This window comes from Melospiza georgiana, chromosome 13 (genome assembly GCF_028018845.1).
Source record: "Melospiza georgiana isolate bMelGeo1 chromosome 13, bMelGeo1.pri, whole genome shotgun sequence".
Classification (NCBI taxonomy): domain Eukaryota; kingdom Metazoa; phylum Chordata; class Aves; order Passeriformes; family Passerellidae; genus Melospiza; species Melospiza georgiana.
Window position 1 is genome coordinate 5,531,252 of NC_080442.1, and position 12,515 is coordinate 5,543,766.

General features: G+C 39.4%; 1 protein-coding gene across 6 annotated transcripts in view; it reads left to right on the forward strand.

Moving 5' to 3' along the window:
• HERC1 (HECT and RLD domain containing E3 ubiquitin protein ligase family member 1) overlaps positions 1-12,515 on the forward strand; it is an 80,777-nt gene that overhangs the window by 42,420 nt on the left and 25,842 nt on the right. For 3 of the 6 annotated variants that reach the window (XM_058033056.1, XM_058033062.1, XM_058033058.1), the window contains exons 30-44: positions 630-823; positions 1,755-1,910; positions 2,143-2,249; positions 2,472-2,582; positions 2,664-2,840; positions 3,478-3,717; positions 3,912-3,995; positions 4,463-4,983; positions 6,486-7,261; positions 7,941-8,139; positions 9,052-9,212; positions 10,331-10,447; positions 10,626-10,857; positions 11,590-11,714; positions 11,987-12,207. In XM_058033056.1, coding sequence (XP_057889039.1) covers positions 630-823; positions 1,755-1,910; positions 2,143-2,249; positions 2,472-2,582; positions 2,664-2,840; positions 3,478-3,717; positions 3,912-3,995; positions 4,463-4,983; positions 6,486-7,261; positions 7,941-8,139; positions 9,052-9,212; positions 10,331-10,447; positions 10,626-10,857; positions 11,590-11,714; positions 11,987-12,207 — 3,421 coding nt within the window. The remainder of the gene's footprint in view (positions 1-629; positions 824-1,754; positions 1,911-2,142; positions 2,250-2,471; positions 2,583-2,663; positions 2,841-3,477; positions 3,718-3,911; positions 3,996-4,462; positions 4,984-6,485; positions 7,262-7,940; positions 8,140-9,051; positions 9,213-10,330; positions 10,448-10,625; positions 10,858-11,589; positions 11,715-11,986; positions 12,208-12,515) is intronic. The other 3 variants (XM_058033059.1, XM_058033060.1, XM_058033057.1) reach the window with 3 other exon arrangements.

Here is a 12,515-nt window from a genome sequence, read left to right on the forward strand (position 1 = left end):
TGCTACTTCAGCTTTGTGTGGAGGTGTGTTCAGTTGATGTGATAAGACTTCCTGTTGCTGTGTAAAAGCAGTACTGGTAATGTGAGAGTTTCTCGGAGCAGGACTTAGTGCTTCTTGCCAGAATATGAAAGAATTTTCTGAGGAGTAGTGCTAGACCATGGGACAGCGTGCAAAGTCCTAGCAATACTTAAATATTAATTCTTGCTCAGTAAAGAAAACACAAGTGGAGAAGGTGTTTTCTAGTTGAAGTGAGAGTATTGTTTGATGTTCAGTATATGCATCTTTCTTTCAGTCTTTGTACAACACGTTGCATCTACCTGTCAAATCTGTTATGTAAAAAACCCCATTAATCCTACACCAGAAAAATCCCCCAAACAGCACCTTGTGTATAGAAATTGCAGTGGAATTATGTTTATTAAAAAAGTTGTTCCTCTTTACCCTAGAAAGTATTGAAAACTTATCCTTTGACTCCAAAGATTAGGACTGTTTTCATTTGTATTAAAAATAGGGTTGAAATAATAAAATGAATTTAAGCCTGTAATGGAGGATGGGGAAAAGTAGCCTTCTGCAATTACTGTTCCTTAGATCAGCTCTCAAGTACTCCTAATTTTCTTTTTGTGTGTGTACAGAACCTATGCAGATAAACTGAGCCCAAAGGTGGTACAGTCCTTGCTGGATTTATTGTGCAGCCAGCTGAAGAACTTGCTGTCACAAGCTGGTGTGATGCTGATGGCTTCCTTTGGAGAAGGGGAAGGCGAGGAAGGTGAAGTGGAATCAAAAAAGGCAGATTCAAATGGGGATAATGAGAAGAGAGACTTCAGAGGTAATTATCTTACATAATTTCTGTAACAATTCTAAAATACCAGGAAGCATAATAGAAGAAAGCACTGAATGCTGAGGTGCTCATCCACTCTATATTGTGTATTGGTTTTTGTTGGGTCATTTTTAATTCTGTAAATTAGATTAAAGTCATCAAAGGATTTTTTGCTCAGTTGAGATATACACAGAATTGGTGCACAAAACTGCAAGGATAGGAGCAGGCTGAGAAGAAGAATTACTTCATTGCACTTGGAATTAGGAAGAGAATATAGTTTTCCTTAAAAAATGAGTTGGTGGTCGTAGTGTTTGTCATAAATGTGGTAATAGGAATTTAATTATCTAAATAAATAAATACAGCTTTATTCAGGAAACTATTGTATTTGCTTTGTATTATGCAGTTTTGCAGTCCAGGTGGATGGCAAGAAGGTAACACTACTGTGTCATATGGGGAAATCCACAACAAAAGATGTCAGTATTTTCTGAAATACTGGTATTTTCACATAGCTTACAATCCCTTAATGAGCATTTTGAATTTTGGTGGAAATTGCTTTTGAAGAATTTTTAATTGTAGCTTAGTTTTAAGTGTATATATAATGTTTTTGTTTGTGCTTTTAACTGTCTTCACTTTAAAATATTGCAATGTCTGATGAATTAGTAAGATAATTAATCGGGAATTAGAATATGAGGTCTTCCCACAGAGATCTCCCTCCCTTACCTTGGCCCACAAAAGTTTAATGTTATTTTCTCTTGCTGAAGAGCAGGAGTTGAGAGCACAGCTTGGTGGGCACCAGCCAGCTAAGGTTAACAGCCAGCCACCCTGTAATAACTGATCATTGTGCTTTTACCTGCAGAACAGGTTGTTCCTGGTAACCAGGACTGCCAGTCAAGTTGGAATATTAAGGCTGTAAATGAAAACTTTTGCTTTAACTTCCTAGCTGCCCTCCGAAAGCAACATGCAGCAGAATTGCACCTGGGAGACTTTCTTGTTTTCCTGCGTAGAGTTGTGTCTTCAAAAGCAATTCAGTCCAAGATGGCATCTCCAAAGTGGACAGAAGTCCTTCTTAACATTGCTTCCCAGAAGTGCTGCTCAGGTATGATCATGTCAGAATGTGCTCCATGGTTACTTTGCATTTCTGTAGTGCAGTTCCAAAAACTAAGCCCTGTTAGAACATGTATTACATAGTGAGTTCCTAGTGAGCAATTCAAACCAACTGCAGTGTAGGTGTACAGGGGTTGCACTCTGGGGCACTGGGGGCGTGGAGCCAGGGGCAGGCCTGAAGGTGAAGTAATTTTAAGATTATTGACATGTTGTTCCATCTCCAGGAGTTCCCTTGGTTGGCAATTTGAGGACTAGACTGCTTGCACTTCATGTACTAGAAGCTGTACTACCTGCATGTGAATCTGGCGTTGAAGATGATCAGATGGCTCAGGTCTTTATATTTTGTTATAAACTTTCACATTTCCTCAAAAATCTCTTAAACTGCTAAATGTTTCAAAATCCAAGTCAAGCAAGGCTCAGTGTAGTTACTTTTTAATCTAAGAACACTAAATATTTTGATGTTTATACCTACAAAGCAAAGTAAAACAGTATAATGTTGCTGTTGTCCTCATGTTGGCATTAAAATGATCTGAATTGTATCCCAATGCCCCAGGTTGTTGAGCGGTTGTTCTCACTTCTGTCTGACTGCATGTGGGAGAGTCCAATAGCCCAGGCCAAACATGCAATTCAAATAAAGGAGAAAGAACAAGAAATAAAGCTCCAGGTAACAGTGCTTGTACTTTGTCTTGTGACTGAATGCAGCTGAATTACATTTACCACAGATATTTTGTTCTATTTCTCGTAGAAGCAAGGAGAATCTGAGGATGAAGATGAGAATCTTCCCATCCAGGAAGTGTCCTTTGACCCTGAGAAAGCTCAGTGCTGCATAGTGGAGAACGGGCAGATTCTAACTCATGGAAGTGGAGGCAAAGGATATGGCTTAGCTTCCACTGGAGTTACTTCTGGGTGTTACCAGTGGAAGGTAGCTTGCATAAATGTGTATTTCTTACCTTCTCTCTCATTTTTGTGGAAATGTGCTATGTTTTATTAACAGCAACTGCCTGTGTTTTTCACTTCTGACACGATTCTTGAGTTGTTACATTTATGGTTGGACTCTGTAATCATAAGGATGTTCTCCAACCTAAGTCATTCTGTGATTTTTCAGTGCCAAGGGAAGAGTTTGTGTCTGCTTTTGAGTGGTGGGATTTGAGTATTTCAGCATGCAGATTGGAGACTGTGAACATGTGTTATGTGTTACTAGAGGTAATGGTAGTTGCCTCTAAGGTCCATAGTCAGCATGCATGTGGAGTTTTGCATGCTTCATTACCTAATGAATTATGTAGATTTAGAATTTTTTTGTAGAAAAACATTTCACAAAGCATGTTGTTTTTCTGCAAAAAACACACATCAGCCTGACTGACGAGAACAGTGTTAAATACATCATTTGGAGGGATTTTTAAATGGTTTTAGCATATAAACTTACTGTTTTTCTCATTAAAAGCTTCTATGAAGAAACAGTTAAAAGTAGGCATACATATGTGTAAGGAAGATTTTCATTGCTTTGTTGTGTTAAAGTGTATATTCCTGATGATTTTCCCTGTGTTTGTTTTGCCCGTTAGTTCTACATCGTGAAGGAGAACAGAGGCAATGAAGGCACTTGTGTGGGAGTGTCTCGCTGGCCCGTGCATGACTTCAACCATCGCACTACCTCAGATATGTGGCTCTACAGAGCCTACAGTGGCAACCTGTACCACAATGGAGAGCAGACTTTGACTCTGTCAAGCTTTACCCAAGGAGATTTCATTACATGTGTGTTAGATATGGAAGCAAGAACTATTTCCTTTGGTAAAAATGGAGAGGTATTTAACATAATTACTTTTTTGGTGGGTTTTCTTGCAAAGGTCATGTGGCATGAACAAGCATGAGAGTTAAAACATTTGGCAGTTTCAGTACTTAGAAGATTTATAATACAAACATAACTTTCTCAAGTTTCATATTTTTGCTTGTTAGGGTGTTCTAAGATTGAGGGGTTTTTCTTTTGCTTCTTCCCTAGGAGCCAAAACTAGCTTTTGAAGATGTGGATGCAGCTGAGTTATACCCTTGTGTTATGTTCTATAGCAGTAACCCAGGAGAGAAGGTAACTGAAATGTTCATCTGTGGAGGTTTACTGGTTTCGACTGGTATAGAGTCAGTATTCATCAGAGCAGCCTGTGTGGTTCTGCTTTCCATTACTAACCAAAACAGTGTTGCTAATACAGAGTGCTTCAGTTATTGTAATCTATTGTAAATTTAAAATGTATTTTAGTATTTAGAATAGATTTAAAGGCTTCACGTTCTACACAAAATATTCTATTCCCCAGAAACCAAGGAGAGTGTAGTATTAGGATTTCTAGATAGTCTTGTGTGAGAAACCATGAAATACTCAGCATCCTTGAGTCTGAAGGATGGAGGTTTTACTCACTGTTAAGGTGGATTTCCTAGGGATTCTGAGGGAAAAAAGACAGTGCTAGTAATTATTTCTATTCCAGGCCACTCCAGTATTTTTAAGAAGAGCTTATTGAGGTATGTTGAGAAGATAATTTGTAAACTGTTCTCTTTGAACAGGTGAAGATCTGTGATATGCAGATGCGTGGGACACCAAGAGATTTGCTGCCTGGTGATCCCATCTGCAGTCCTGTTGCTGCAGTGCTGGCAGAAGCCACGATCCAGCTCATTCGAATCCTGCATCGCACAGACCGCTGGACACACTGCATCAATAAAAAAATGATGGAAAGACTGAACAAAATCAAAACATGTCTTAAGGAAGCAGGTCAGAAACTGAAGAAAAGTCGTTCTGTTCAAAGCCGAGAAGAGAACGAGGTGAGAGAGGAGAAAGAAAACAAAGAGGAGGAGAAAAGCAAGCACAGCCGCCATGGCCTGGCAGAGCTGTCAGAGCTGCAGCTGAAGATGCTCTGTGTGGAGGTGTGGCCTGTCCTGGCAGTGATTGGAGGAGTGGATGCTGGGCTCAGAGTTGGAGGTCGATGTGTGCACAAGCAAACGGGCCGTCATGCCACCCTGCTGGGAGTGGTGAAGGAGGGCAGTACCTCTGCCAAGGTCCAGTGGGATGAAGCAGAGATTACAATCAGGTATGCCCATTTCCTACATTTTCTGCTCTCTAGTGGTAGTGGTTTGTGGTTGGAAATCCTCAGAAGAAACCTATCCTTTATATTAGAGTCATGCTGATCAATTACTTCAAGTGTAGACTTCAGTGATATTGAAATTAGTGCTGCCTTGAGGTAGTGTTCACTCATTCTCCCACCTGCCTTCAAGTGTTCAAGGCTGGAAGGAGATGCTCCTTTTCCCACCCATCTTCCAGACAAGCCTTGAAAGGGAAAGCACCTGGAAGGAAGCTGAAATGAAGCTTCTCTGAGCTTCTTGGTGCTTTCACAAGAATTACCTGTGTTTTTGTGTGGAAAAGATTTGATTAACTTAGTTTGTTGAACCCCTGCCTATAGCTGAAGAAGTCTTTTGAAGAAATTAAGCAGTGACTTTTTATTTTTCTTTTCCCTGCTGATTACAATTACATTCTGAAATAACCGAAGTTTTAATAACTTCGCTTTTCTGGCTGTTGCAACATTATGTCTGTTTTGTCTTTGCAAAGACTGTGGTCCCTTTGACTACACCAAAGTACAGTTAATTTAGTTCCAGGTATAAATTCTTTCAAATATGCCCATGTGGCGGTGTAGCCGTTAAAATAATTCAAAGTTTTATTTGAGTAATGTGGAATAGCACTTGATCATAAGCAAGCTTTTGATAAAGAATTTAATTAGGTTCATTTTTCACCTTTTTAATTAAAAACAGGCTAAAGCTTGCTTTCATTTTTAGGTAGAAGTTTACAATGTAAGATTGGAAAACTTTTAGGGATAATAAAAGGAAGATTTAAAAGTCATTTATATGCTGGATGTAGGGGAAAATACAAGGTGTATGAAAATACAGGCTGGTGAATTTTTGTCCCGCTTCAGGTGAAAATTAGTCAAGTGTAACAGTCCTAAATAGTACCAGAAAATATCCCTGAATATAGATGGTCAGGTAGATAAATGTGTCTGTTAGGTTTTCTGACCTGTGTTTTTCAAAGGTCATTGTCCTCACTGGGTGGTCTGTCCTGACACACAGAGACAGAATTGTCCTGGGCTCTCAGTAGTGTGCTCATGGTGATGAATAGCTGAGGTCAATCAAAGCTTTTCCTTACTGTTTAAAAGTTTTCTTCATAAGCTTTTATACCTGTTAAGATTCAGGTATGATGATAATATTTACCTTCAGATAGTTTTTCTTAATAAAAGTCTGTTACATATTTCTGATAAGTAATATATCCAGAGCCCATGTTAGCACAGAATGGATAGCTTCTGTGGGGCTTCTGGGTTTCAGTGCTTGTTATTGAAAACCTGTGTATGCTTTGTTGCATTTGCTTTGAAACCATATCTCCCTGTTTTCTGATCATAACCTCATTTTCCCGTTTGCATTTAATTTTTAGAATTGGTTTGTTTTATTAAATATATTTTGCATCTTATTTGCCTACATTACTTCCTGAACTTTCCTTCTGTCTCTCCCTCACTTGCTTTTTCCTGTGTCATTCTGATCTTTATTAAAGCTTCCCAACTTTTTGGTCGCCTAGTGATACTCCGTTGTATAATCTGGAGCCCTGTGAGCCACTGCCTTTTGATGTTGCAAGATTTCGTGGGCTGACAGCTACTGTGTTATTGGACCTTACCTATCTGACTGGCATTCATGAAGATACCGGAAAGCAAAGCGCCAAGAGACATGAGAAAAAACACAGACATGAATCTGAAGATAAAGGGGAAATGGACCAGAAAATGGAGGGTGACATTGGATCAGATACACGATTAGGCCAAAGTGCTGATGATAACAAAGGACACGGTGCTACAACCTCTAAGTCGGAAAATGAAATTGTTTCCTTTTCTCTAGAACCATCAACACTAGGTATGGAATCCCAACACCAACCTGCTGAAGGAAGAAAAAAGAATCACGAGCACACCCCACGAAGTCATGATATAGTGCAGTCAGAAATCCGAGCTGTACAGCTGTCTTACCTTTATCTTGGTGCTATGAAGTCACTTAGTGTTCTTCTTAGTTGTAGTAAGTATGCTGAGCTGCTGTTAATCCCCAAAGTGCTGGCAGAGAACGGGCACAACTCTGACTGCGCGGGGTCGCCGGTGGTGCACGAGGACGTGGAGCTGCGCGCGGCGCTGCAGTTCCTGATGCGGCACATGGTGAAACGCGCCGTCATGCGCTCGCCCATCAAGAGAGCGCTGGGGCTGGCGGACCTGGAGCGGGCACAGGCCATGATCTACAAACTGGTGGTTCACGGGCTGCTGGAGGACCAGTTTGGTGGCAGACTTAAACAAGGTACATTTTCAAAATGAGATTGAAATGAATAGTAACAATGATAACACAGTTAACATAGTCTTGTCGATTTGTAATGGTTGTACTTTGGGGGAATCTTAATCGGACACAGAAATTTTACAGAACTTCATTTATAGATATAACACTGATTTCTTTGGCCTTTTTCCTAATTCCTTATCTTAATAAAAATGAATGCACAGCAATCAGAAATAAGTTTTTAATGTCTTTAACATTTCTAAAAGTGATCAATGCTCTGTATACTTGTCAGAAGGCTTTGCAATTCTTCTAAGCCAACAATAAAAACCCCTTAAAAATGCTACTTGCACAGCTGAGTTAAAAATAGGTTTATAGTTAATCAGCTGTACTTTTATCTAAGACCTCTTCCTCTTTTGTCTGTTTTGAGAACAATCCAGGCTGTTGCAACCATAAATCTGAATATTATAAACTTTCGCATAAGTAAATGGTTTGTTTGCTATTTACCTTGTATCCCTGTGAGAACAGCAAGAGCTCCTGGACTGATTTCTTTACTCAAGTCCATGAGTTAGTGGCAGAATCTGCACACCCCTTTCTTTTTCTAGGATGAATTCTAAATAACAATAGTTACTTTTGAAAGTTTAGCCATGTCTACTGCTTTGATCTGCACAATTAATGTTGCTGTAACATCCTTATTTTTCTGTTGCAGAAGTGGAGCAACAAGTAGAAGAAGGTGATCAATCTCAGCAAGCCCAAACACCAGTTACAACCAGCCCTTCTGCTTCTAGCACAACATCTTTCATGAGCAGCTCTCTGGAGGATACCACCACTGCTACTACTCCAGTGACTGATACAGAAACAGTTCCAGCATCAGAATCACCTGGTGTTATGCCTCTCAGTCTGCTGAGGTAAAAAATCCTTTTAGCATGTATTATTCTGTGGGTGTAGGGAACCAGTTGCATGGTTTAGGTAGAATATATGGCTTCAGCTGACTAAGCCCTTAAAAATGCTGCCAAGAATTGCCCCTGCAGAGGGTCACTGTTTAAATGTTACTTTGCCTTGCAGGGCATGTGTTTTTTATTAGAAAGCTGTTAAGCCTTTGCTATACACTGTTTATAAATGTAATATCTGAATTCTTTAAAAAGGAGAAAATGTTCTCCTTAAGTTGTTCTTCAGTTCTCGTGATTATTTGGTATAGTTTAAATTACAAATCTCTGAAACTCATTCTTAGTGAACACTTGATTCTCAGACCAGAATAGGTCTTGGTAGGTAACATTGTGTAAAAAGCTAAGATGTTCTTTCAGCTTACCCTGACATACTGAAATGGAAGATAAGCTACTGAATTTGCAGAGGCAGTTTGCACTGTTGAAGGAGATCTGCTTTACCTTGCATAGAATACGTTTCTAAATTTATTAATTCATAGAAGTTTTGCAGGCATCTTTTGATAAAAGCCAGAACAATGTCTTCATACTATGACAGTGAACATCAAATACTTAACCTTACTAAGTCAGCCTTAATTTATTAGTCAGCCTGAGTTCTGAACAAACCAGGGAAATGGAAAAAGTGTTTATATTTAATCTCCTAGGAGACCTCCTGGTCTCTGAGGGTTTTTTTTAATGTCATGCTTAGAACTTGAGTGTAGAGGTAAAGTTGGTAGGAATGAGCTGTTTCCTCAAAGTATGTGTTGTGTCTTACCCTTACTCAATTCAATTGCATCAAGTGGGATTTGCCAAGTGCACTCCAATTGGATGTACTTCTTGTGTCAGACCTTTTTCAACACAGTTCTGTTCAACATAAATGTATATTGTTCTTTTTTCAAGGCAAATGTTCTCCAGTTATCCTACTACAACTGTACTTCCAGCACGACGTGCTCAGACTCCTCCAATATCTTCTTTACCAACATCTCCTTCAGATGAAGTTGGAAGGAGACAGAGTTTGACCTCTCCAGACTCCCAGTCTGCAAGGCCTGCCAATCGCACAGGTAAACTTGTCAGTGGAGCAGAAATGGGAGCTCAGGGGCCATGTTCTAAGAGATGCAAACCCCACAGAGGTTCTTCCTAAGGCAAACAAACATGCTAAGCATTGTTGAAAACCGTTTCGTCACTATCTTAGGGAAAAGGTTATAGATCATATAGCTGTGGGCTTTATCAAGCAGACAAAATGAGTTTTTAAAAGCTGTGGATTGGATTAAAAAGCAATAAAGAGGTATAATTGGTAACTGCTTCAAAATGTTCATCTGATTTGGGCTTGTTGACTTGGCTATGTGCTGCTGTTATATGCAGTAATTTTCTAGCTTTTGTTAGATCACATACCACACAGAAAACAAGAATTGATGTATTTTATAATATATTCACCAGTACTTTTTATTCTTGCCCTTATATCTGTGCTATTAATTGGGGTCTTTAGTGGTTCATGTGTTGCATAGCAACTGATCCCCCCAGTTTCATGTCTCTCTTTTTTTTCCTTTTGATTTAATGATGAGATGACTTGCTTCTAGTTGTGATAGTGTCTTTACAACAGTGTTTGTTTGTTAGTGCATTTTTGTCTTCACTGATTAGACATTACTTTTATGGCAAGTCAGAAAGAAACTGTGGGTTTGGGGCAGTAACTGACCTCTTCAGAGTCCCTTGAATGACTCTGCACAGGATCACAGCCATCATCCACCAAGAGGTTTTCAGACATATTCTGAGTTCAGCTGAGGTCTTTTTCTGTACCTTAAGATGAATGTATAATGATCTCACCACTTGGGAATCTCTGATTTGGACAAGGATAACTTTATCTGGCTACCTTAATATGGATCAAATAGATAATTTGATACAGTTCAAAATGAAAACAATAGAAATTGCTTAAATAGTCTTTTGCATATCATCAGTATCCTACTTGATCAAACTGAGTCAGTGAACATAATCTGTGTTACAAAGAAGAATAAACTCCATCTGGTTTTGTTACAGAAAGTATCTTATTTTGTGGAAAGTAATTGAGAGAAAAGTTGGGAGTAATTATTTCCTTAGTTCAAGCTGATATATCAAAGTAAGATGTAATAAAGTAACACTAGAGAAAGATTTAGGTGATTTACAGTATCATTTTCTGTCTTTTAAGCTTTGTCTGATCCAAGCAGCCGACTTTCAACATCCCCCCCTCCTCCTGCCATTGCTGTTCCCTTGCTGGAAATGGGGTTCTCCCTCAGGCAGATTGCAAAAGCTATGGAAGCTACAGGTAATCTATAGCTATAATATCAGTTTAACTGAAAGAATGGATACACATGAAACACTTGTTTTCCAGTAGAATACTTAATTTTTAAGTTTTATAACCATTTCTGTGAAAAAACAGATTGCTTTTTTTGTAACCATCAGTGGTAAAATACAGTTCCAAAGTGTGGTTTTCCTGCTTCCAGGTGCCAGAGGAGAAGCAGATGCACAGAACATCACAGTGCTGGCCATGTGGATGATTGAGCACCCTGGAAATGAGGATGATGAAGAGCCTCAGTCAGAGGGGACTGCAGAGTCACGGCACGGAGCAGTCGTCTCTGGCAGCAGTGGGAAGTCTGGGGATCATTGCTATTTGCAGTCTCCAGGGGATATCCCTTCTGCTGATGCCCCTGAATTGGAGGAAGGCTTTAGTGAGAGGTAGAAGAATTTTCTTGTCATTTCTTGTAATCTGTTTCCTAAAACTGGAAATCTCACAAATTCATTGTTGCTGACAGAGAGTTACTTTGTAATGCAGCTTTTGAATTTTGTTACAGCATGAGCAGAAGCAAAGATGCAATTAAATTAGGTGTACATGGTGCGTTTGTTTTCCTGTACTGTTTGCTTGCAGAACTGGGGACGATTGTAACAGAACATGTTTTCTTCACAGCAAAAAAAGCAAAGAATGAAAAAAAAAAAAATGAGGGCTGATAGTATAGTTGTATTTTAGCTAAAAGACCAAGTATTAAAGCAAAATTCCATTAAAGTCATGTTTAGCCAAATTCACATGTCAAAGGTGAATTGACTCAGCCAGCAACAATAGAGATGATTTTATTTCCTCAAAAGAGGAGAGAAACTAATTCAAGCTGATTAATTAACTATTCAAGCTACTAATTAACCTAGTATAGAATGTAGTATAGTCTCTCAAAATTTCTGCTGTGCTTAGGCCCTCTGGAAGATCAAGTAGGTGTTGACTTCGCTGCATCTGATTTGTTTGAAGTAACTCTTACAGTCAAAACCGTATACACGTGCTCATTGAATCTGAAGATTCTTGAATTCCTTTTTTTCCCTTCCATTAAAGAAAGGAAAAATTGCTAGTATATATGACTTAGTTACTGTGTGTGGTTGTTTAAAACTTGGTTTAATTGACCTGTAAATTCCATATTCCTGTAGCCCTGATAATCTGGATCATGTGGATAATGCAGCTGCAGCGAGTGGCCCTCCCTCTCGAAGTCGGTCAGCTGTCACACGGAGGCACAAATTTGATTTAGCTGCCCGAACGCTGCTGGCACGTGCTGGTAAGGGACTGAAAGAATTCCAAGGGCTTTGCTTATCCAGGAAATGAATAGGAAGGGGACTGGGACTTTGCAGGACATTTAGACAACTCCTTCTCATATGTGTGCCAATGTATAGTTAAGAGTTTTATGTTCAGCAGAAGAGTTAAAACAATGTATATTTAAGATTGTTCAGCAGAAGAGTTAAAACAAAAAAGAAATTGAAAGTACAGCCAGCTCTCTGCCGTGGAAAATAAAAGTCCTGCTTTCCTTTTTCTCTCTCTTCCCACCTTGAGCGGGATTGTACCGCTCAGTGCAGGCCCACAGGAACCAGAGCCGCAGGGAAGGGATCTCCTTGCAGCAAGATCCAGGGGCACTGTATGACTTCAACTTGGATGAGGAGTTGGAGATCGACCTTGATGATGAAGCAATGGAAGCTATGTTTGGGCAAGACCTGGCTAGTGATAATGATATTCTGGGAATGTGGATCCCAGAGGTACTGGATTGGCCTACCTGGGTGTGTGTGACTGCAGCAGGGGCTGCTTTAACTTACTGCTTTTTGCATGCTTATATTTTCAAGTTTAAAGCAACATGTGTATGTTTAGAGCCTCTTTGAAAGTATCTTACTAAGTGCCAGCAGTGCTTAAAATCATCTTGTATTCTGCAGTATCATCTCTAGGTTAAGAATAGTGATTTCTTGTGTTTCTTGCTCTGCATTTCCATGTGTAGTTTTCTTCTCCCTCCCCTGAAAGATGAGAGCAGAACTCATATAGTTATTCTGATAATACCAATTAGAAATCAAATAAGTGTTCCTAAATGGTTTAG